A 26,129-nucleotide genomic window follows, 5' to 3' on the forward strand; every position below is an offset into this window, starting at 1 on the left:
AGGTTTTTTTATAGCTGTCCTCTGATGATCTAGATAAAGTATACGCCTGTGCATTTCAAAGTAATCTCACATTTGAGGAGACTAACAATTCCTGTTTTTGCCAGGTGAGTACTCATTTTTCCCCAAAATATATCATTGGCAGGCATAAACAAATTTTATGTTAGAACAAACTTCTTCATACACTTAAATATGTTTTTCGAATATCTGCTCTGATTTTTTTCATTATTTGTGCCATTACATTTTCTCATATTTTATAGCATTTATTTTTAGATATCATATACTTTATAAGTATAGCTAGATACTAAAAAATTGAGTGTCTCTGTTATCTTAGATAAAGAAGTCAGAGGTCCCAAGCAGTACATTTCCTCTGAAATATAGTTATACCTAATTGGTAAAATAAGTTACAAAGAAACATGAGTTCTCAAAGGCCATTCTCAAAAGTTATTTTAGGGAGAATTATGTATACTCTTGTTTCCTCTTCAGATAGTAAGATTATTTTGAAATAAGGTTCTCACTATCGAGCATTATTGAAAAGAAATAGGGAAAATGTACAAACTTCAAAACTCTCAGTTGGAGTTGAAGACGTGGCAAGGAGAGGATTATTAATATAGGAAGTAGGAAGGTACTTCCCTTACGGGAAAAAATAAGAACAGTTTAAGCACCACCTACATGTTACTGAAGATTCTTTGGAAAGAATAAAGGGAAAAGATCATTTTAAGGCCAAAGCAGGTGTGAAGATTTTCTTTTCTTTCTCTATCAAGGACTATTGGCTTCCTCCCCCAACTGAAGTGAAAATTTTCTTCCCTCTATGGAAACCCAAAGAGTGATAAGTGCTCCATCTTGCCCCAACTAACCGTTTTATAAGTATCTCTGCTCTCCCCCTTGTGACTGACACTCCTGTGCAATTCTAAGGTCTGGGTTTTCTATTCCCTTAGTTTCTCCATCATTTCACAAACTTCACTATGAAAACCTCTATTTTGCCTTTTTATTTTATCCTGTGCTTCCCTGGTCCCTTCAAAAAAAAATCTGGGACTCCAATTACATATATGTTAAACTGCTTGATGTTCTCCCACAGCTTAGTTGATGCTCTGTTCATTTTTTAAAAATTGGCTAGTTTCTATTGCTGTGTCTTCAAGCTCACTCTTCTTACCTTTGGTGGTGTTAATCCCATCTACAATATTTTTCATCTCTGGAAGTTTGGTTTTTTTTTTAATATCTTCCATTTCTCACCTCATCATGCTCATGCTTTGTTCTACCTTCTTGGAAATATGGACTATATTTTAAATAGCTGTTAAGGTCCTTGTGTACTAATACTATCACCTGTGTCATTTCTGGATTTGTTTCTATTAACTGATTTTTTTTCCTCCTGGTTATGGGTCATATTTTTCCACTTGTTTTCATGCCGGGCAAATTTTTATTGGCTGCCAGAATTACAGATTTTACATTGTTGGGTGCTGGAGGGTTTTTTTGTGTGTGTGTGTTTTAAATATATGTAGGCTTTGTTCTGAGATGCACTAAGGTTACTCGGGAACAGTTTGATCCTTTAGAGCTGCCCTGTCAAAAATAGTAACCACTAGCTACATGTGGCTGTTTGAATTTATGTTAATAAAATTAAATAGAATTTAAAATTCATTTCCTTATTTGTACCATGTACATTTGAAATTTCCAAAAGCCACATGTGACTAGTGGCTACTATATTGGACAATAGATAGAGAATATTTTCATCATTGCAGAAAGTTCTATTGGACAGCACTGCTTTAGAAACTTGCTTTTAAACTGTTAGGTCCAAAATAGTCTTTATATAGGGCTAATTTGGCCCCATTACTGAGCCAATACCTTTCTGAAGACTCTACTCAATGACCGTGTATTAGGAGTTCTTTCCACTCTGGCTGGTGGGAACTCTGTTCCCGGCCCTGTGTAAGCTCTAAGGACTATTCTGCCTTCTCCTTTTTAGTGGTTCTTTCCCAGGCCTCAATAGTTTCTTTTTACACAAGCCCTGATCAATATTTAGCCAAAGAATTGTGGCAAATCCTCTGCAGATCACTGTAGCACTTCCTCTCACTCACTTGTCTCCTCTCTCCACAAATTCTAGCCACCTTGGCCTCCCCAAATGCTGAACTCTATCTTCTCAACTCCTTGAATTGACCACACTCTATTGAAATGATTGGACTCAGCACCGTCCTTGTGCTAAGGCCTGAAATTTCTAGGCAGTGAGCACTCATTGGGTTCACCTTGTGTATTTCCTTTCTCTTAGGGCTCACTCTCCTGCACTGCCTATTGTCCAGTATCTAAAAACCATTGTTTCATGTATTTTGTCTGTTTTTTAAGATGCTTGAGGCATAAGGATCAATCTAGTCCCTGTTACTCCCTCATGGCGGGCAGCAGAAGTCAGCCAGCTCTTCATAATCTCAGGCCCCATGTCACTAATCATCCCCAACAGAAGTGGTTTGCACTTCAAAAATCGCTTCAAGCTGAGGGAACTATAAGTGCACGGGCCCTGAAGCAGAAGAGGATTTGGCACTGCATATGCTTGAGGAACAGCAATGAGGTCATGGGCTGGGGCAGAATAAGTGAGAGAGGTAGGAGGGGAGTTGGGGATGACAGAAGGTTAGCTGGTGTATTAGTTTCCTATTGCTGGTGTAACAGTTTACCACAAACTTGGTGGCTTTAAGCAACACAAATTTATCTAACAGTTCTGGAAGTTAGAAGTCCAAAATGGATCTCACTGGGCTAAAATCAAGATGTCAGCAGGGCTGCATTCTTTCTGGAGACTCTAGGGGAGAATCCATTTTCTTACCTTTCTGGCTTCTACAGGCTGCCGGCTTTGTTTGGCTTGTGGTCCCTTTCTATCTTCAAAGCAAGCAATGGCCAGTAAAGTCCTTTGCATCATTCTAATACTGACACTCCTGCCTTTCTCTCACTTATAAAGACTCTTGTGATTCCACTGGTAACCACCAGTTAATCCAAGATAATCTCCCCATCTCATGGTCACTTTATTGGAAACCTTAATTCCCCTTTGCCATATAACATAACACATTTACGGCTTCTGGGAATTAGGATGTAGGTATCTCTGGGGGCCATTATTCTGCCTACCACAGCTGGAGACTCTATATATAGAGAATTTGGGTTTTACTCTGAGATGGGAAGTAACTAGAGCATGTTGAGCAAAGGATTAATGTGATCTGGCTTATGTTTTAAAAGGCCAATTCCAGGTACAGTTTGAAGAACATACAATGGGGAGGTGTGGGCAAGGGTGGAAATAGAAAAGATTCATTGAAGGATTGTATGTGGAATATGAAATAGGAGTTAAAAATTACTCTACCAGCAATGCACAAGATTTCCTGTCATCCTGCATTCTCCTTAATACTTGGCGTTGTCCACCTTTCTGAAGTCAGCCATTCTAATGATAGTAAACTTGCATTTCTCTGATTCCTAGTAAGTTTGAGCATCTCTTGATGTGCACACTATCTATTTGGGATTCTCCAATCCAAGAATTATGTCTTTATATCTTTTGCACATTTTTCTATTGGGTTTCCTTTTTCCTTGTTGATTTGTAGGTATTCTTTTTATATTCTAGCTATAAATCCCATGTCAACTTTGGACAGCACATCTTCCAATCTCTTCTTCATCTTTTTAACTTTGTTTATAGTTTCTTTATTGAATAGAAATTCTTAATTGTGAGTAGTCAGAGCCATCTGTTTTCCTCCTTATTGTTTCAGCTTTTTAGTTTTTGTTCAAGAAATCCTTGTCCACTCCAAGGTGACGAATATATTATCCTACATTTTTAAAATTGCATTTATAGTTCTATCAATTTAAGTCTTTACTGCATTTGGAATCCACTTTGGTATATAAGATAGGGATCCTGCTTTATTGTCAGGTACACAGTGAGCCAGTGTTCACAGTGCTCTCATACTAAACTTAGTCTGTTCTATCCCCTTTGCCATATGGTGACCCTTTATCATATGTGAAGTTCCTGCACATACATGCGTCCCAGCTGGAGCTCTGTCATGTTCTATTGGTCATTTATTTGTTCCTGCACCTGTACTAGACTCTGTTATTTTGAGGTTGTAGCATATCTTAATATCTGGTAAGGCAAGTCTCTTTGGTTTTTTGTGTGTGTATGTGTCCAAAGTTATTTAGCTCTTTATGGACCTTTATTCTTCCTGATGTATTTAAGATTTCCTCTTGAATGGCAATCTGAATGCCAGGCCAAAAAGACCCAAAATAAACTTGTTCACCCTCATGTCCTCAAGATCCCAGAGAAGTTAAGGTGAGACTCTTAAGGTGAAATCTAATCTATTGCATTTGGTTCCTCCTCAATCCCTCTGTTAGTCTGAAATTTAATGTGCTACTTGATAATTATATGTTACCTTTATTTTGCCTTTGTTGATTTCAAATGCAGTATGTTGTTTTATAGAGTTTTGTTAGTGTTTTTACCTTTTTTCAACTTTGTAGTTTGAAAACGTTTTAAACATACAGAAATTTAACAGGAATAATACACTGAACAGTTTTTTATCCTTTCCCACCTAGATTCAACAACTGCTAATATTTTGCATATTTTATATTCTCTCTGTATCTATCTATCGCTAGCTAATTTGAAAGCAAGTTATAGATATGATCCTTTACCCCATTTCAGCAAGTTTCTCCTAAGAACAAGCACATTCACTTGCATAACCACAATACAATTATCACATTCAGGGCATTTAACATTGATGCAATATTATTGTCTAATAAACCATCCATATTCAAATCTTCCAATTATCCAATAAATGGCCTTTGTAGTACATCCCTCTCCAATCCCCCCAATTCAGGATCATTCATTGCATTTCAGAATCATGTCTTTTTAGTCTCTTTTAATCTGGAACAATTCCTCAGTTGCTCTCTGTCTTTCATACATTGACATTTTTGAGTACAGGCTATTTGTTTTATATAATGTCTCTCAATGTGGGTTTATCTGATTGTTTCCTCATGATTAGATTCATGTTATGCATTTTTGACAGGGGTATTTCCTTTTTAAATAATTAAAGAGGAGAAACCAAAGAATAGAATAAATGCAATTTTATTAATTTGAAGGTAGTATTGGATATTTATTTGATGAGGGAGAAAAATTCGTAAGTTCCAAATCTAAGAAACAGGTATACCTACATTTTAGAATATCATCAGAGAGATCTTTTAAAGATTTAGCTAAATTGTATTTGATTCCTAGAAAGCCAAATCTATACTATTTCTCTAACTGTTAGATGAACACTTGAGTAACTACTATGTTTAGGATACTGCAGTAGGCCCAGGACTCTGTTCTGTTATAGATTAAACACTGATATTCAATCATAAACATGGACAAACAAGGTTTTGAGATGATATCTTTAGAAATCTCCTGTCAATAAATGATTAGGGCTTGATGGGGATGGAATTGTAAACTCATAAAAGATACCACAGTGCCAAATATTGCAGAAATAATACATTCTAAACAGTGGTTAAGTGCTTTCATTCACAGCTGTGGAGTCTGTTCCAGATTTCACATTGCTACTAGAGCATCTTCAGTAGATCACTGTTCTCGAACAAGCGCTGGGCTTTCCTAGGTCTTCACTGTCTTCCTTGTGCCAGGAAGCCAGTCCCTTCTGCCATCCTGATTCCTGCCCATCTTTCTTTTTTTTTTTTTAAAGATTTTATTTATTCAGTTTTTTCCCCCCAAAGCCCCAGTAGATAGTTGTATGTCATAGGTTCACATCCTTCTAGTTGCTGTACGTGGGACTCGGCCTCGCGTTGGACGGATAAGTGGTGCCTCGGGGCGCTCCCGGGATCCGAACCCGGGCCGCCAGCATCAGAGCGCGCGCACTTAACCGCTAAGCCACGGAGCCGGCCCCTGCCCATCTTTCAAAGCCCAGTCCTGACCAAGGCTGCTCTCCTTTCAGAACCTTTCCAAGTCCTCCCTCCATGTCGCATGCTTCTCTCTCTTAACAGATTGGGCATCCGTAATACAAAGTACTGTATCTTTACCGGACATCTTTGTTTTCAATGTTTTGTATTGTGGTAAAATACATATGACATAAAACTTACCATCTTAACCATTTTTAAGTGTACAGTTCAGTGTATTAAATACATTCATAATGTTGTGCTATCATCACCATCATCCATCTCCAGAAATCTTTTCATCTTGTAAAACTGAAACTCTGTACCCATTAAACAGTAACTCCCATGGCAACCACCATTCTACTTTCTGTGTCTAATTTTGACTACTCTAAGTACCTCACATAAGGAGAATCATACAGTATTTGTCTTTTTGTGACTGACTTATTTCCCTTAGCATAATGTCCTCAAGATTCGTCATGTTATAACATATTGCAGAATTTCTTCCTTTTTAATGCTGAATAATAATTCCATTGTATGTATATACCACATTTTGCTTATCCATTCATCCATTGATGGACACTTTAGTCTCTTCTACATTTTAGCTATTGTGACTAATGCTACTATGAACATGGGTGTACAAATATCTCTTCGAGACCCTGCTTTCAATTCTTTTGGGTCTATACTCAGAAGTTGGTTTGCTGGATCATATGGTAGTTCTATTTTTTAATTTTTTGAGGAACTGCCAAACTGTTTTCCACAGTAGCTGTACCTTTGTACATTGCCACCAACAGTGCATAAAGTTTTCATTTTCTCCAAATCCTCACCAACACATATTTTTTTCTGTTTTTTTGATAGTAGCCATCCTAATGGGTGTGAGGCAGTATTTCATGGTAGTTGTGATTTGCATTTCCCTAAGTACTAGTGCTATTGAGCATCTTTTCATGTGCTTATTGGCCATTTGTATATCTTCTTTGGAGAAATGTCTATTCAAGTCCTTTGCCCATTTTTTGATTCGGGTTTTTTGTTGTTGAGTTTTAGGAGTTCTCTCTATATTCTGGATGTTAGTCCCTTGTCAGATATCTGATTTGCAAATATTTTCTCCCATTCTGTGGGTTGCCTTTTTACTCTCTTGATAGAGTCTTTTGATGCACAAAATTTTTCAATTTTCATGAAATCCTACTTGTCTATTTTTTCTCTTGTTGCCTGTGCCTTTGGTGTCATATCCAAGAAATCATTGCCAAATCCGTCGTGAAGCTTTTGCCTTATGTTTTCTTCTATGAGTTTTATAGTTTTAGGTCTTACATTTAGTTCTTTGACCCATTTTGAGTTGATTTTTGTATATGGTGTTAGGTAAGGAAGGGTCCAACTTCATTCTTTTGCATGTGGATATCCAGTTTTCTCAGCACCTTTTATTGAAAATACTGTCCTTTCCTCCATTGAATGGTCTAAGCGCCCTTGTCAAAAATCATTTGACCGTATATGCAAGGGTTTATTTCTGGGCTCTCTATTCCATTACATTGATCTGTATGTCTGTCTTTATGCTGGTAGCACCCTATTTTGATTACTGTAGCCTTCTAGTAAGTTTTCAAATCAGTAGGTATGGGTCCTCCAGCTTTGTTCTTCTTTTTCAAGATTGTTTTTGCTATTTGGGGTCCCTTGAGATTCCATATGAATTTTAGGATGGGTTTTTCTATTTCTGCAAAAAATGTCATTGGGATGTTGATAGGGATTGCACTTAATCTGTAGATCACTTTGAATAGTATTGACATTTTAACAATGTTTAAGTGTTCTAATCCGTGAACATGAGATGTGTTTCCATTTATTTATCTCTTCTTTAATTTCATTCAGCAATGTTTTATAGTTTTCATTGTACAAGTCTTTACCTCCTTGGTTAAATTAATTCCTATTTTATTATTATATTTATGTTATTGTAAATGGAATTGTTTTCTTAATTTCCTTTTCAGATTATTCATTGTTAGTGTATAGAAACGCAACTGTTTTACTGTATTGATTTTGCATCCTACTACTTTGCTGAATTCATTTATTAGTTCTAACAGTATTTTTGTGAATTCTTTAGGGTTTCCACATATAAGATCATATCATCTGTGAATAGAGATAATTTGACTATTTAGAATAGAATTCTCTGTTTCATTTGTCTCTGCTCTAATCTTTATTATCTCCTTCCTTCTACTAACTATGGGTTTAATTTCTTCTATTTCTGGTTCCTTAAGTTGTAAAGTTAGCTTGTTGATTTGAGATCTTTCGTTTTTTTTTCCTGAGGAGGATTCGCCCTGAGCTAATATTCATTGCCAATCCTCCTCTTTTCTTTGCTTGAGGAAGATTAGCCCTGAGCTAACATCTGTGCCAATCTTCCTCAATTTCGTACATGGGACACCGCCACAGCATGGCTGGCAAGCGGAGCAGGTCCGCAGCAGGGATCCGAACCCGTGAACCCGAGCTGCCAAAGTGGAGCGTGTGGAACTTTAACCACTCGGTCATGGGGCCGGGCCCTCTTTCTTATTTTTCTAATGTAAGTGTTTATAGCTATGAATTTCCCTCTTAGCACTGATTCTGCTGCATTCCATAAATTTTGGTATGTTGTGTTTTTGTTTGCATGCATCTCTTAAGTATTTTCTGATTTCCCTTGTGATTTCTTTGATCCCTTGGTTATTTAAGTGTGTGTTAATTTCCACAAATTTGTGAATTTTCCTGTTTTCTATTATTGAATTCTAACTTTATCCCACTGTGGTCAGAGAAGATTTTTTTTATTTCTGTTATTGATTTCTACCTTCATCCCACTGTGGTCAGAGAAGATATTTTGTATGAAATCTATCTTTTCAAATCTATTGAGACTTAATTTGTAGCCTAACATATGGTCTATCCTGGAAAATGTTCCATGTGCACTTGAGAAGAATATGTATGCTGTTGTTGGGTAGAGTGTTCTGTATATGTCTGTTAGATCTAGTTGGTTTAATTTGTTGTTAAAGTCCTCTATTTCTTTACTTATCTTCTGTCTGGTTGTTCTAGCCATTATTGAGAGTTGAGTTTTGAAGTCTCCAACTATTATTGTAGTACAACTGTTATTTCTCCCTTCAATTCTGCCAGTTTTTTGCTTCATATATTTTGATGGTGTGTTATTAGGTGGTAAATGTTTACATTTTCGGGAGCATCTTCATTTTTTGCAGAAACACACCTAGCAGAGTGGCCTTCAGTAATTATTCCTTTCATCTATTAATAATGAATTAAAAGTTTTTAATAGCAAGAATGATAGAAAGGACTGAATAGAAAAGTTGTATTATTTTCTGAAAAGTGATGAAACATAAAATCTGGTAAATTCCTTTTAAAAAAGACTTTTAGAGAATCTATAGAATCTGCAAACTCTCCCACAAAGAAAATATAAACACTAAGAGGTGGAAGGCGATTTTACTTTACATTTTTGGCATCATCACCATGACATCTCATTAAAACAAACATTGTCATAAGTAAGTTGAAATTCCCACTGTGTTCACTTGTTACCATTTTTTTTCCCCAAGCAATCAAGTTGAAGAAACGTTTCCACTACTTAAAGAGGTACCTGTAAACTGTATTTATTCAGCTGTCCCAATGGGATTTTCTCTTAGTAAATCTGCTACTCAGGTGTCTGCTATGCGTATGGATTCGAAAGTGGATGATCACTTAATGCAAGGGGCTGAGAAAAGCAAGCTGGAACCAGTGACTCAGTTATTTCAAAACACCAAGAAAATAAGATTAGAAGACACAAACCAAGAAAACTTTACAAGAAGTAAAGAGACTGGCACAGGATCTCTTTCAGAGAAAGCCTTGGGTTCAGTGGTATATGTTAAAGAAAGTGATGGGATAGAAATGACAGATGTGGAATGAAGTTATTTGTACATATTACCAAAGAAACCAAAAATTGCTTTTGACTAAAAGGGCAGTTGAATGAGAACTTAACCTTATTAGGAAAACCTAACAAAATGAAAGAAGACAACTGCTTATTTTTCAGTATTTATGAATCACCTTAGACTGCATTTTTTTTTAATGATACATATTCAAAAAAGTTGCTTTAGGGAGAAAAAGCTTTCCAAAATTCAAAGCAGATTTCTCTGGTATTACATTCTATCTTTGTCAAAAATCAGAGTTTTTGAGCAACAGTATTTAAATGGCACCAAAACATGTTAATTATAATGTATTTCTTTAACAAGTGATCAAAAAACAAAAAACAGGGCCCAGACAATTTGACATCGGTATTTCACACTATTTCTGGTGTACCAATTTTGTATGTTAGATTTCCAGTTTGGGATTTTGCTTCAGGGTACTTTATCTTCCTGCATTTTTTGCACTTCTGTTCTGTAAAAGATCACTGCAGATAAACTCTGCAAAAGACCAGTCAATTGTGTAGCTTGGGAAGCATTTCACGTTTCACATTTTAAATTATCCTTTTAAAACTGCTTTTTTCCCCCCATGTTGAATTCATTTCAAAGTTACAAAATAGTTATTTCCAAGTGTAATAATTTTTCTTGCAGATGCTACCCTTTTATACCACCATTATTTAATATAAGAAAACAGTCTAGTGTTAAAAAATTCTTGTTTTATATAGGTATATCAGTTTGTCATTCTTATTGAAATATCTAGTAGTTTGAAATAGCAGTATTGTCCCAAGTAATATTAGATGAAATTAAAACCATTTTGTGTCTGGACTTATAGTGATCTGTAACTATTTATATTATGTATGTTTTGAACATTTTCCTGTGCTTTAATATTTAATGACTCTCTCTAATGCCCAATTGAGTAATCTCCTCAATATTCATAAAAACAAAGAAGAAAAGGCATCTTCTTTTACGGGAAGCAATATTTTATAAATCAAAAAAAATCCAAACAAATGTAATATATTTGTAGGGAATATTGAGCCTAGAGTAAAAAAAAAAAATTGTTGAATGGAACATAAGCCAATAAGACAATGCTTTTTATTATTTACAGAACATAATTTTCTTTGGGAGAGAAAAAATACACAGATCATTCATTTGTTCACCTAGCTTGGCACCATGCTTGGTACTGGGGATATAGTGGTGAATAAAATAGCCACACTCTTCCTAGTGCTTACTGTCTGTCTACCAGGGAAGATAGAACATCAGACAGTAATTATATAAGATACAAATTGTGATATGCCATGAAGAAAATGTAAAATGTTCAGAGAGACAGAAGAGGAGACATAACACATAAACTTGATTTTTAATTGTGGGAACTAGGAAGGCTTCTCTGAGGACATGACATTTATAGCTTTTGCAGTGACACAGTTGTCCAGGTGAGATGATGGTGATGGTCGGGGTGTTGAAAAGGGGATAGAGTCCAGATGAAGTTTGGCAGGACATAGTGATGGTTTGAAAACAGGAAGTGAGGAAAAAGAAAGGGTTTCTAAAAAAGGCTAGATGCAGGGAGGTTCCCTGGGAAAAAGAATGAGCTCAGGAGCACAGTTTTTGGACATACCGGGTTTCCAAGGCAAGTTGTAGACAGCTGGATGTATGGAACTAAATATATAAATTTTGAAGTTGTCTACAGAAATGGTATTTAAAACCATGGAAATGAATGAGATTGCTTAAGGCAGATGTATAGTGTGAGATAAAGTCCTGAGGAACTCCAACATTTAGGAGCTGGTCAGCACTGGGGGAGCTGGCAAAGGGGACTGAGGAGTTGGCAGTGAGGCTGGTGGAAAACCAAGACAGGGTAATGTCAAGATTGCCCACAGGAGTCTTTAAGGAGGAGGAAGTCGACTGAAAGTTTAGATGAGATCCAATGGAAAGGTCCACTGGATCTAACAACATGAATGCCACCAGTGACCTCAGCAAAACCACTTTCTTTTTTTTTTTTTTTTTAAGATTTTATTTTATTTATTTTTTCCCCCCAAAGCCCCAGTAGATAGTTGTATGTCACAGCTGCACATCCTTCTAGTTGCTGTATGTGGGACGTGGCCACAGCATGGCCGGAGAAGCGGTGCATCGGTGCGCGCCCGGGATCCGAACCCGGGCCGCCAGCAGCGGAGCGCGCGCACTTAACCTCCAAGCCACGGGGCCGGCCCCTCACTTTCTTTTTAATAGAGGATTGGCTCAGATATTTACAGACTGGTTTTTTTTTAAAGATTTTATGTATTTATTTTTCCCCCCAAAGCCCCAGTAGATAGTTGTATGTCATAGCTGCACATCCTTCTAGTTGCTGTATGTGGGACGTGGCCTCAGCATGGCCGGAGAAGCGGTGCGTCGGTGCTTGCCCGGGATCCGAACCCGGGCCGCCAGTGGCGGAGCGCACGCACTTAACCGCTAAGCCACGGGGCCGGCCCTACAGACTGGTTTTTTACCTCCTTGAATGTCCAATAGAACATTTGATAGTTGTGTAGGATGCTGAATTTGGGATGATCCTTCATTGTGTCTGATGCCCCATGCATTGCAGGATGTCAAATGTAGTAGCACACCCCAGTCATTAAGACATTAAAAAATGCAAACATTAATTGCCCTCATTCAGAACAATTGCTGCTAAGACATCAGAAAATCAGAATCCCCAAACCCATTCCAAGCAATAGTTGGATCCACAAAGACTTTCTGGAAGGGGTGGAATGGAATAAGTTTAATCAGGGCAACAGCTTCACTTAGGTGTTTGTTTGTTTTTTCGGGAGAATTCTACAAGTGTAATCCTCAAGTGAGCAATTCTCAGACTTGTGTTGTTTCTGATAAGAAAGTAAATTTCCCGTATAAAAATAATGTAGTTCAGCAGAAGTAAGGATGCTAAGAGACTTTAAATTCAACATATCCATAAAATAAGGGTATTTAGTCCTATAATACATACATTGGTATTGCATCTAATAGTGTTGTCGTTGATGCTAATAATAGTAGCTATCATTTATTGAGCTGGTGTGTGTCTCTCTTAGTTGAGATTCCCTGGAAGCTGCCTGAGACAAGGATTCAGGTGCACATGATTTTTGAGAGTGTGCTCTTTAGGAAAAGCCTGTAAGGGAGTGAGGGAAGCAAGATAGGGAAGCAGAAGGAGTCAACTAAGGATGAGGGCTCAGATAAATTCTTGGCCTGATCCGCAGGGTGCCCTGGAGGGATCACACTGCAAAGTTGACCCACTGTCCTACTTTGAGGCAAAGGGTGGGATTATTGTACCCCCTGACCAGTCAGGCATTGATTGCCACCACCAAGCCAAAGTGGGAGGCTGGGGGCGCAGGGAGGTAGTATGAATCGCTCAGGTGTCTCTGGGCACGACAGCTCCTACACTCACAGCAGCTGGGAAACAGATGCATGGATTAAGAGTAGAGGGGACCTGGCTGGGGCACTAACAGTCCTTATTACAATGCTAGACACCTAACATATATTATTTTCCTTTTATTTTGAAACAATCTCAAATTTACAGAAAAGTTGCAAGTGTAGTACAAAGACCTTTCCCTCTTCCCCAGCCATTTGAGAGTAAGTAGCTGACATAATTCTCCATCACTCCTGAATATTTTTTAATGATCAAAAGAATTTTATTTATTTTTACTTTTTAGTTGAGAGATAATTGACATATGACATTGTATTAGTTTTAGGTGGACAACATAATGGTTTTATATATGTATATATTGCAAAATGATTACCACAATAAGTTAACATCCATCACCACACATAGTTACAAATTTTTTTTCTTGTGATGAGAACTTTTAAGATCCGCGCTCTTAGCAACTTTCAAATATACAATACAGTATTGTTAATTATAGTCATGTTGTAGAGTACATCCCAGGACTTGTATTTTTCTTATAACTAGAAGTTTTTACCTTTTGACCACCTTCACTCATTTCGCCCACCTCCCCAAAAAGCACTTTTGATGGAATAACGGGGACAGAAGCCACTTTGGAGTAGGTTCAAAAATGAATGGGCAGTGAGAAAGTGGATATTGGATGTGGAGCAACTCCTTGCAAAAGCTCAGCTCTGAAGGGGGTTAGACAGGATGAAGGGTGGAAAGAGAGGTGAGGTCACTGGAGGATTGTTAAGATGGGATGGAGTTCATGTTTGAGTGTCAGTGGAAGAAGTTTCCAGTGGAGAAACTGAAGAATAGTAGGAGAGGAGTAAGAATAACCAAAGGACACATGTCTCTGAGCAGGGAAGAGGGAATGGGATTCTCAAAAACCACCACAGTAGGAAATTGAGGGGAAAAACTACCATCTCAGATTGCTGAGAAATGGAATTTAGAAAGATGTAATATAAGCAGAGGGCAACATTATTGTGCAGCTGTGCATTATTGTCTTTAATGACCACTAGGAATATTCCTACTGGGACTATGAAAAGAATCCATTCCCATCTGCATAGTACAAGACAGACTAACTCAGAGTGACTTCAATCAAAAGGATAACAATAAATGAGGAGCCATCATGTCTTTTTTTTTTTTTGAGAAAGATTGGCCCTGAGCTAACATCTATTGTCAATCTTCCTCCTTTTTTTCCTTTTTTCCTCCCCAAAGCCCCAGTAGATAGCAGTATGTCACAGTTGTACATCCTTCTAGTTGCTCTATGTGGGACACCGCCTCAGCATGGCTTGATGAGCGCTGAGTAGGTCCGCGCCCAGGATCCAAAGCAGCAAACCCCTGGGTGCCGAAACATTAGCACGGGAACTTAACCGCTGCACCACCGGGCTGGCCCCAAGCTATGTCTTTATTGTAGCCTTATGTGGAGCCTTCATCATTTACGTTATCAGCATCACCAAATTGTGAACACTGGATGCTTCTTACTCCACGATGCCAGTCTTGGTGGTTTCTATTCTAACAGAAGGAGAGATCGATTTTTGTGGAAGATTGAAAAAGATGACCACAAATTCTCCGGGCTCCTCACTTGGAGAGGTGGGGTCCGTTACTCCACCCCTTAACCCTGGGCTGGTTTTGCTGTTGCTTTGGCCAAAAGAATGTGGCTGACCTGCTACTTCCAAGGCTGGGCCTGAACCCAGGCGCCCCAGCAGCCAGCACCAATTGCTGCGTGTGAATAAGGCCATCCTGGACCTCCCAGCTCAGCCAACCCTTGCTGAATGAAGCCCCATGAGTAAACCCAGGTGAAACTAACAGAGAAATCACCCAACTCACCCACTTCAATGTTAAAAGTAATAAATCATTGTTTTCAGCCACTGATGTTTAAGGCCGTTTGTTATGCTGCAATGGTTAACCGGAACTTTGGCTTGCTGGGGGAATTTGCCATTGGGCTGAGCCACAAGGATTTTCTTGCCAGCTCAATGAGGGATACCCCAACTGGTACGGTTCATGAGACTCAGTGTTTTTGCTGACCCACAGCTTCCTGCCTGTTACCATCTCTGTATTGGGAACACCAGCGTTTATTCCTTTAAATGCAATTTGTCTTCTAAAATTGATTTTCGTTTCCTCGCCTTCCAAGTGGAGTAACCTGCCCTTGGGACTATGAGAGGGAGACATGTACTGACCCGGAGCAACGCCTGGAGGTTCAGCAAAGAGTACTTGTTGGTACTCCGGCCTGGCGTGTGACCTGACCGGTTGGCTTTCCGGCGGACTGCCCCCAGGCTCGCTCCACGCAGCGCCCCCCCCCAAGCTGACGCAGCCGCCTCTCCTACCTCGCCCCGGTGACCGTTAGCTCCGTGCTGTCACGCGGGAACCTTCCGTCTGAACCGGGGGCTCTATGACTTCGGGTACTATTAGTCGAGCACGGACGACGCGCGGCCCCGCCTCCTCCCGGCGCTTCCGGTGCGCCCGCCTCCCGGGGCGGGGTTGGCGGCGGGCGGGGCGGGGCTGGGCGCGTGCGCAGCCTGCGGGTCGCGGGCGCAGGTGTCGTTCCTCCGGGGCAGCCCGCGCGCGGCCGGAAGCGGCAGGTGAGTGAGGTCGGAAGCGGAGCTCCGGGGCTCTGCGGGCCGGGACGGGCGGCGTGGGTGCCGGGCCGCGCGCACGGTCCTTCGGGCGCGGCGTGCGCCCCCGACGCGGGCAGCGGGCGGGGACTGGGACGCAGAGGCCGGGCCCGGCGTGCGCACGGCGCTGCGGTGTCCGGTCAGCTCTCGGGAGGGCCTGGCTCCACGCTGAGGAACGGTTTATCCCCAACACAGGGGGGCACAAAACTGAAACGCGCTGGGGGCCAGCTGTGCGCACGCCCACGGAGAGCCAAGAAGGCGACATAAAACATGCACACGACCGTCGTGAGACTCTGGATAAGTTCCGTGCTGTCCAAGAGGTGCGAAATAAGAGTCTTGGTGAGGTTTTAGGAAGGAGCCGGGCCTGCCTAGGATCGATGGGATTGTGTTATTTTTTTGCTTTCTGTTCGGTGATGGAGAAGCATGTTTGGCAATGCCAAGTGGTGATAGCAAAATGTCCTCCTAGAACATGGAAATAAGATTGTCCTCTGCGGAAAAACTATAAAATTAGCAATTAAAAGGTGACAGTAGAGATGTGCAAAGTTAGTTTAAAGAAACAGAATTTTGCCAGGCCTTAAAGACTTTGACTATATTCCGACAACTAACAGACTGTATATCGTTCAGCTGGAGGTCTGGTCTGTTGGTGAAGCGTGCAATCAGAGCGGCGCGCCTGCCCCAGATGAACCCAGGCCTCCTGTAGGGGAGAGAGGGTTTCCTGGTTTAGTAGTAGGACCTCTCCAGAGTCTGAGAGTTGAGCCTCAGGACTCATCCTATCGGACATTGAGATAACTCAGTCCCTTTGTTCGTATTCTGTATTCACCAAGCAAATTTGTAAGTTGTCTTATCAGTAGTCCTGCAGAGGAGTTGGACAGGTTGATCGGAACATCCAGTTGATAGCCTATAGTTCTCTTTGTAAATTAATAAACTGGCATCCAGGTTTCTGCAGACATCTCTTTGTTTCCACTTTTTCTCACTCTGTGGGATTCTGTCTCATCTTTCAGGGCTCAGTTGAAATGCTACATCCTCACAGGGGCCTGTTTGTTTATGGGTTCAGGTGCCTAGAACTGTTTCTGGCACATAGTAGGCATTCACCCTAATTCCCTCAGCTCTCAGTCTTTGCTCAGATGTCACCTTTTAATGATGCCTAGCCTGATGACCCTATTTAAAATTGCAGCCTAGTTCCTCTCACATAACACGTTTCCAATCCTCCCTTTCCCATCTCTACTTGTTCTTTTTCCCTATAGCCCTTGTCACCTTTATGTATTTGGTTTGCTGATGAACCCCAGGTGCCAAGAACAACGCCTGTCATATAGTGGATGTAAGATTTGTAGAATTAACACCTTTGTTGTGTTTCATTCACACTGTATACACAGTACCTGTATGAATAGAGATATTTTGAGCACTGTTAATACATGAATTGGATCAATTCAGGAATCCTAACAAGATCGTCTTTTTGACCAAAGTCGGTATCTTGCACTATTGTTAATTTATCAAGGTAAATGCCACTTTAATGTGTCTTGGTTAGAAATCTTTGTCCACTTTCCTATTAGGCTCCTGGAGGGAATACATGTCATATGATGGGAAGGGTATGAGAAGAATAGAGATGGGAATGTAGGAACTGTTAACATTCTAGAGGTAAACATTTGTTAATGTTAACTCTGTTAACATTTCATATTTGCCAGGCGTGAATGCTTTATGCATGTTAACCCATTTAATTCTCTCAACCATTCTGTGAGGTAGGAACATTTTATAAATGAGGCAATTGAAACAGCTAGAGGTTAAACTACTTGCCTAAGGCTATTCAGTTAGTAAGTGGCAGAGCCAAGATTAAAACTTACTGTGTAAGTGACTATAGTTAACAATATTGTATGTTTGAAAGTTGCTGAGAGTAGATCTTAAAAGTTCTCATCACAAGAAAAAAAATTGTAACTATGTGAGGTGATGGACGTTAACTTATTGTAATAATCATTTTGCAATATATACATATATCAGATCATTATGTCGTACACCTTAAACTAATACAACATTATATGTCAATTATATCTCAATAAGACTGGAAAAAAAAATCTCAAACTCTTAACCTCTTTGTATCCTGCCACACTCTGCATATGCAGACAACAGTCAGAGCCTTAACCTTAGGAAAGGATGTGTCACAAGGTCTTGGAGAATTTCCAGATCCACAGATACCGTTTGGCATATTAGCGTCCACGACACCTTTTTGGTTACTGTTTCTCCCTTGGATCACAATGGAAGAGGAGCCTGTCTTCTTTCGAGGCTGCCTCCCTCCCTACCTGAACTCTGGATCCTAGCACCACCAGGTTGTCAGGGACCTCCCTTCACCAGTGTTGCCCTCTCTTCCTCTCCTGACTCTTATCAGTATCTAAACATGCTCAGTTCTTTTGCATTTTAAATCCTCTCCTAACCCCACATTTCCTTCTAACTGCTACTGCCCCTAGCTTTTCCACTTTACAACTAGAATATACTCATTGTCTCCACTTTATTTTCCACATCTAGTTCTTGCCAAGATCACTAATCTTGATGCTGTTAACTCTAATAGATCCTTTTCAACCCTCATCTTATTGGATCTGTCTTCAGCATTTGGCATTATTAACCATCTTGTCTCCTTGAAGCTACTATAATACCATATTTTAAAATTTCTTCCTTCTATTCCCAGTTTCCTCTGGGAGCTCTCCCTTCTTCATCTGCGTATCCCTTAAATGGTGCTGCTCTTTGGGGTTCTAAGGCTCATGTCTTCTCACTGAACCCTCTCTGGACAATCTAGTCCCCTCTCATGGCCTCAGTTACCATCTATTCAAGTCTGTGCCATTGGCTGCTGGATAACCATAGACTTTCAAGTTCAACACAGTCAAAGTGAACCAATTATCTTCACCCCATACCTCCTCTTCCTAAGAAATCTGTCCTCGGAAATGTCACCTCTTTCTACCCATTTGGCAGGCCAGAAATCAGGGCATAACACTAATAAAAGAGCTAACATATTGTGTGCTTTACATGTGCCAGGCACTCTTATAAGCACCTTACAAGTATTAGCTGATTTAATCCTAATATGAGTCCTGTCATTACCCAAATATTACAGATAAGATAGCTGAGACACAAAAAAGTCAACTAATCTGCCTCAGGTAACTCAGCTGGTAAAAGAGGTGGGATTTTAATGCTGGCTTTCTGGCTATAGTTTGTAATTATTATACCATAAAGGACATGACTCCTGACTTCTCTCTCTCACCCTTATTCAACCAATTACTAAGATTGTAGATTTTGTAGATTCTCCATGCTTAAATCTCTAGGTGATGTCCCGAAAGTATAAATCGGTTCTTCCCTCTTCCTTAAAACTTCAGCCCTTCCTCCATAGCCCTCAGGTAAAGTTTAAGCATTTAACTTGGATTTTAAGCCTCTTCATAGTATGACCTCTACTTCTGCCTCCTATCTCTTGCAGCTCCCCATCTTAGTACTCTTAAGTACTAGCCATCTTGTACGTCTTAAGTACTGGCCAATGGAATTAAATTCTTTGAATTCTTTGAATGGGTCTCCTTTTCCTCCAAGCTGTTGCACTTTGTCAGAATACTTTTTCTTACCCCTTTTATGTCTCAGCTTCAATGTCACTTCCACTAATTAGAGGGTTAGATGGCCTTCTAACATACTTACCCTATCACAGCACTTATGACACTGTATTTCAATTATCGCCTTACTTGCTTTTTAGTATCTCCCACTAGATGGTGAGTTCCTTGAAGGCAAGGACCAGTCTACGACCCTTATGTCTCTCATATCCATCCCCTTCTTTATGTCTATTACCCTAGTTCAGACCCTCATTATCTCTAGCTTAGACAACTGCATAAGTCTATTAACTGGTCTCCCTGCCCATCTGTCCTTTCTTTAATCCATGCTCAGCACTGCTGGCAGAGGTGGTTTTGTATAATGGCCAATTTGCCTGCTAAAAACACTTCAATAGATCCCAGCTGCTTTTAGAAAAGTCCAAATGTTTTAGAATTACATGAATTTGTCTCCTCCCCTTCTCTATTCCCTTACTACCATGTGCCTAGTGGGCACTCCATAAATATTTGTTGAATGAATGAGGAACTATATCAAAGTCAGTCAAACAGAACCAAGAACAAAGAGTTTAACCAAAGTGCAGCCTGGTTGCAGAGGCTTCCTAGGACAGTGTGGCCCTAGACTTCTCCCTCCCCAAAACATGCCTGACTATTAGATGACTCTTTGTCTTTGCGTATGCCTGGAAAATGCTACTCCCAGTGACTTGGTAAGCACCATGAGATTTGGAGATTCAGTTCAAGTATCCCTTCCTCTATTAAACCTCTCCTGACTTTTCTAGACAGAGGGAGTGTAAATTGGTTCAACTTTTCTGTAGCATCATTTACAAAATATATCAAGAGTAATGAAAATATGAAAACTCTAACCTAGGAATTGTGCTTCTAGGACATAACTAAAGAATTTGGCTTAGTTATGAACTTGAATAACCCATTCTACCCAGTTCTTTAACCTAAAGAAAAATTATGACCATCCTGAAAAATAGAATTGGAATAGAATGGTTTCTTTACAACCGTAACTAATCAAAATACTTTCTTATTATAGCTAGTATTTTCAACCTTTTGGCACCTAACATTTCACCAGTACTGCTAACAAAAATAATGTTTAAAGTGTCCAAATGTCAGAAAATTATTGATAGCCTTTCCATATAACCGTGGTACTGATTGCCTCCCCCCAACCTCAGGGGGTCCATCCTCATTTACTATTGATCTAATAAAACAGTTATGCTGCCAGTAAATCATATATCTCAAATAGTAATTATTTTTAAAGTCTTATAATTAAAGTATCATATATTAAAATATATCTCAAAGTAAAATAGGAATTATTTAAAAGTATTATAATTAAAGTTTTCCACAGAGATGTTCATGAATACATTGTTGATAACACAGAAAAACTAGAAACAACCTAAAATTAAAAACTAAGAGACTGATTGAATAAACTGTGATATATCTGACAATGGAATATTACACATCATTAAAGCTGATGTAAAAATAGATTTAACATTGAATGAAATAACAGTATGGTTCCACTTTTGCGAGGGAGAGTGTGTGTGTTTACACATGCATAGAAAAAAATAGGTATACACCAAAATATTAATTATGATTATCTCCCTGTTGGTGGTGGTATGGATTTTTTTATTTTGCTCTTTTTGCTTATCTGTATTTTCTCATTTTTCTCAGAGAACATGTATTACCTGTGAATTCAAAATAATTTGTTTGGCTTTGAGATATATTACATAATGTATTTGCAGATTTATTGCTTGTAAAATCTGTGCCCTTATTTCAGCTGAAATTATTTGAGATTTATCTTCATTTATTTCCTTTGAGTATGCTGTTTTAGAATTGCTGAAGACTAATGAAAAAGCTAAAAGGCAAGAAAAGCAACTGGACTGGATATTTAGAGAATTAGATGAGTTTGGAGTAAATAACCAAGAATTGATTGCTAGAAAATAGAATTTGATTCCTTTTCTCAATCAGTTTCTTTGTCTTCCATTTTTAAAAGCATGCTGATCCCATTTTCAACGAAGAATTGCTTCCAGCTACTTTATAACCTCAAGGTCCCAGCAGCTGGCTTTAAAAACACAGTAAAAAGTGGGCTCATTTTACAGTCGATTTCCAATGATGTTTACCAAAATCTGGCTGTAGAAGACTGGATCCATGACCACATGAATCTAGAAGGCAAGCCGGTTCTTTTCTTGTGGAGAAATTCTCCCTCTGTTGTAATTGGTAGGCATCAGAATCCTTGGCGGGAATGTAACCTGAATCTGATGAGAGAAGAAGGTATAAAACTGGCTCGGAGAAGAAGTGGAGGAGGAACAGTCTACCATGATATGGGTAATATCAATTTGACTTTTTTTACAACCAAAAAAAAGTATGATAGGATGGAAAATCTAAAATTAGTTGTGAGAGCTCTGAATGCTGTCCAACCTCAGCTGGATGTGCAGGCGACCAAAAGATTTGACCTTTTACTTGATGGACAGTTTAAAATCTCAGGAACAGCTTCTAAGATTGGCCGGACTACTGCTTATCACCATTGCACTTTATTATGTAGTACCGATGGGACTTTCTTGTCGTCTATGCTGAAGAGCCCTTACCAAGGGATCAGGAGCAATGCCACTGCTAGCATACCTGCCTTAGTAAAAAATCTTTTGGAAAAAGATCCCACTCTGACCTGTGAAGTACTGATGAATGCAATTGCTGCAGAGTATGCTGCTTATCATCAAATTGATAATCACATTAACCTAATAAACCCAACAGATGAGACACTGTTTCCTGGAATAAATAGCAAAGCCAAAGAACTACAAACCTGGGAGTGGATATATGGCAAAACTCCAAAGTTTAGTATAGACACTTCTTTTAATGTGTTACATGGACAGTCACACTTGGAAATTAGAGTATTCATAGACATAAAGAATGGAAGAATTGAAATCTGTAATATTAAAGCACCCGATCATTGGTTGCCACTGGAAATATGTGACAAATTAAATTCAAGTTTTATTGGTAGTAAGTTTTGCCCAATTGAAACTACTATGCTAATAAATATATTACGTAGAACATCCCCAGAAGATGATGAATTACACAGTAAATGGAATATTCTCTGTGAAAAAATTAAGGGAATAATGTGATTCCAAGTAAATTTCTAAATATGGACAGTTTCAATGAGAAAATAAAAATTTTAGTGTACATTGTATGTCTCTTAAAATAAAACAGGCCTAGTCTCTTTCAGTAACTTCTCCCCATTAGAAATTGTCTCTCACCTATCCTTGTCCATATTTTCTACTGACCTCTAGGATACTCGGTCTCTTTCTTCATTGATTTTAATACCAGGCACACATTTACATTTCAGCTGCTTCCTCTGTTACCATCTTGGGGATGTCTACCATATTAGACACTCTGACCTCAGTGTGTTCTTTTTCTTACCTCAAGCGAATATAACCCAGGCTTCTTGCCATCTCTGATACCTTAACCTCTAAAATTCTCCCTTTTGGTTGTATTTATTATCCTTCCATTCTCTCCCACTAAATCAAGCCCCTTGCACTTTTCTGAGCCTTTAACTCTTCCTTCCTCTCCCTTCCGACCCTAGCCTGAATTATTTCGTCTACGCTCCTTACCAGCATTCTCATTTGCTTCTCTCTTGACCTACCATAGCCATCTTTTTTTTTTTTGTATTCCAACAATTGATTTTTTTACTTCTATACCTAGATGGCAGGCAACACTGGAAGAAAATTCACATAATCATACAGATTAACCCAATGTCATATTTACAATTTTCAAATCCACAATTTGTTGGTGTCAGATTCAACTTGTCTCTATTGACTCCCTCTCATTTTTCAGAGGGCTTATTCCTAAATGTTTCCATTCTTCTTAAGCTGAGAATTCCACTACTCTTGTCACAAGCCTTGAATGATAATTTGAGTGGAGGACTTCAGAAATGAGCTCCTTCAGTCCCCCATGTTCTCTACTTCAACATTTCTCATTTTATCCAATCTTGGAGAAGGAAATACCTCTTTTTCCTTAAAGCTAACCCTTCTAACTGTACCCTGGATTTTGTCCTCTCCAGCCTGTTTGGCCCTTGTACTAACAAATATTTATCTTCTTTATCTTGCATTTTTTTCCTCCCAACTTTTACTGGATTCTTACCCATAGTGAATGAACATGCTTATGTCTCCCCTTTCCCAGAAACTTTCCTGCTCAAGGTTTTATTCTGTTTCTCTCCATCTCTTCATTGCCAGACTTCTTCACAGAGTAACATCACTGCCAACTGTTTCCTGTCTCCACAGTTCATTCACAGTCCTTCTCGTGTTTCTACAGTATTTACTGCCTGTTCACTGAGTGCCTACTATGTGCCAGCTACTTTGCTAGTTGTTGGATGTTGATGGTGAGTGAGAGAGACATGGTCACTGGCCTCAGGAATTGACAGTTTAGTGTAGTGTAGTGTAGTTTCAAACTTTTTAAAAACTAGAGTAGGGTCCGGCCCTGTGGCTTAGCAGTTAAGTGCGCACGCTTCACTACTGGCGGCCTAGGTTCGGATCCTGGGTGCGCACCGATGCACCGCTTCTCTGGCCATGCTGAGGCAGCATCCCACATACAGCAACTAGAAGGATATGCAACTATGATGTACAACTATCTACTGGGGCTTTGGGGAAAAAAAAAAAGAGGAGGATTGGCAATAGATGTTAGCTCAGAGCCGGTCTTCCTCAGCAAAAAGAGGAGGATTGGCGTGGATGTTAGCTCAGGGCTGATCTTCCTCACAAAAAATAAAAAAAAATTTAAAAAATAGAGGGTGGTATCTGGATGGGGATGGATACTGGCAGGAACAGTGCAGTCGAGAGGGAGAGATTGCTCAAAGGCTAAAGGAGGTGCGATCAAGTTCACTTGCTGAAAATCTGGCTCTCTTCCTCATATATTAGGATTATCAACCCTTTTTCTATATATATAGTAAATCTGATCTCATGTTTTTAACTTTCTTATGGTTCCCTTTACTCAAGTTTTAATATCTGCATGATCAAATCTTTTGCTCTTTGTTTTCCTTGATAATTCCTAGGTTTTGTGGTATGCTTAGTACATTGAGTGGGGTTTTAAAGAAATATTTGGATTTTTCATTTAATTTACTCTTTAATCCATTTAGAATAATTTCTCAATGTGAAGTAAGGCGGAGATCTAATGTTATTTTTTCCAAACATTTATTGAATAGTCTACGCTTTCCCCATTAATTTGAAAGACTCCTTTATTGTATATTAAATACCCATACACACATTCACTTTCTCTCTCTTAGATTTGTTTCCAGACTCCTTATTCTATCCCACTGATTTATTTGTCCATTCTTATAACCATACATTTAAAAAAATTATTGTAGCTTTATGTCTTTATAGCTGCTCAAGTAAGTCTCCTAGTGTTGGTCTCTTTTGTCATTTAATTTATAAATTAGGGAGAACTGACGTCTTACAAAGCCTTCCCATTCAGGAATATAATTTGTCTTTCCAGTTACTCTAGTTTTCTTTTACATCCTTCCATAAAGTTTATAGTTTTTTCATATAGTTCTTGTACATTTCTTGATATATTTAATAGGTAAACTTGCTTCTGGTGTTCTAATAGGGTCTGGGGACCAAACTTCAAATATGTGGAATAATAGATAGCATGTCTGTAGGTTCTCTTCCTTAAATATCATTATCTCTTAGGCAAGATTTCTGTGCGAGTTGGATAAAAGTTAATTTTACAGGGTTGTGGATTGCTGATTCTCTATAGCGATAGATCCATATGCTCTAGAAATCAGAGTTGTGTAAGGAGGTCTAACATGTTCTCACCTGAATGAAAAACCACTCTACTTCCACATGACAATGGGTACCTGGCAAAATGAGCTAGGATACTTTGCAGAAAGTAACTTTTGATCAGGTCTAACACTTGTCCAGGTGTTTTCCTGAGACCCTGAATTTCCATATAATAAAGCTTGGCAAACTGGTTTGACTATTTTCAGGTTCAGCATTATCAGCACCTGAACCTGAAAACATCAAAGAAAAACATCAAGAACTTTTCTGGACGCCCTTCTTGGTGTTTTATGCCAACTCAACCACGTACCTGCTGGCCCACAAAGGCAAAACGTAAACCTGGTGTCCAAGGCCACCCAGGACCACTCTGCTCAACCTTATTCCCATGGCTTCCACCTGGCTTTGGTCCTCCACACTATTTAATCTTGAATTTAATCTTCAGTCTTCTCCAGATGTGATATTTATATGTGCACTTTCCAACACCAGGACTGCTGTTTCCCTCTGTAGACTTTGGGTTAGCTTATTCTTTAAGCTTCTGGACTGCCCACTGCCTCTAACTGTATCTCCTCTCCCAGCCCGTCTCCATGGAACCTAGTCTTTGCCCCCAACCAGTCAACTGGCATCTGGGTGGATGAGCTTACCTAGAACAGTCAATTCTAAGCTGAAAAGCTTTACAAATGTGCTAGCCAAGGTTGAATGAGCTGCAAAATGCATCTGGATAACTAAATGGGTTGATTAGCCTTTATGGAGTTAGGTAATATTGGATAACTGAATGCTGGTGAATGTCTGCCAAAGACACTTAATTGTAACAAAATTAACATTTTACCTTTTTTCTGGTTATTAGACCCACAAGCCCATTTGTCTCTTACGAGTACTCTAATCTATGACTTTTCCTCCTAAAATCTAAATTCCCAGGGGCAAGATTAATATGCAATTCATCTTCATAATAGGTGCTCATTACTTGCTGATTCACTCTCCAACAGCCAAATAAGAAAAGCTAATAAAACGTTTAAATTAACTGTATGACTTGAAACACTGTAAATCTACTGAGTAACGTACTTATAACAGTATTTAGGATT

General features: G+C 39.2%; 2 protein-coding genes and 1 long non-coding RNA gene across 9 annotated transcripts in view; all 3 read left to right on the forward strand.

Annotated features, from left to right (window-relative positions):
- On the forward strand, positions 1-12,682 carry LOC101404118 (uncharacterized protein C2orf15). The gene is made up of 2 exons (XR_001391942.2): positions 1-104; positions 9,384-12,682. It is a non-coding gene; the product is annotated as an uncharacterized protein C2orf15 (long non-coding RNA).
- LIPT1 (lipoyltransferase 1) lies at positions 55-25,249 on the forward strand. Of its 6 annotated transcripts, XM_087426207.1 has the most exons (3): positions 15,985-16,048; positions 17,279-17,363; positions 21,288-25,249. In XM_087426207.1, the coding sequence occupies exon 3, from the start codon at positions 21,289-21,291 to the stop codon at positions 22,408-22,410; it is 1,122 nt and encodes a 373-aa protein (XP_087282333.1). In that variant the 5' UTR covers positions 15,985-16,048; positions 17,279-17,363; position 21,288; the 3' UTR covers positions 22,411-25,249. The 6 variants fall into 6 exon arrangements, with proteins under 6 accessions (XP_087282332.1, XP_004435900.1, XP_087282330.1 ...); XM_087426206.1 differs by lacking the exons at positions 15,985-16,048; positions 17,279-17,363 and adding an exon at positions 55-104; XM_004435843.3 differs by lacking the exons at positions 15,985-16,048; positions 17,279-17,363 and adding an exon at positions 15,630-15,695.
- MRPL30 (mitochondrial ribosomal protein L30) overlaps positions 15,677-26,129 on the forward strand; it is a 31,912-nt gene continuing 21,459 nt past the window's right edge. Inside the window, exon 1 of one of the 2 annotated variants that reach the window (XM_087426212.1) lies at positions 15,677-15,695. The gene's annotated coding sequence lies outside the window, so the exon portion shown is untranslated. Of the gene's footprint in view, positions 15,696-15,930; positions 16,049-26,129 lie in introns of those variants that run through there. The other variant, XM_087426211.1, reaches the window with a different exon arrangement.

This window comes from Ceratotherium simum, chromosome 40, assembly GCF_057802395.1.
Source record: "Ceratotherium simum simum isolate JZ-2026a chromosome 40, ASM5780239v1, whole genome shotgun sequence".
Taxonomy (NCBI): Eukaryota; Metazoa; Chordata; class Mammalia; order Perissodactyla; family Rhinocerotidae; genus Ceratotherium; species Ceratotherium simum.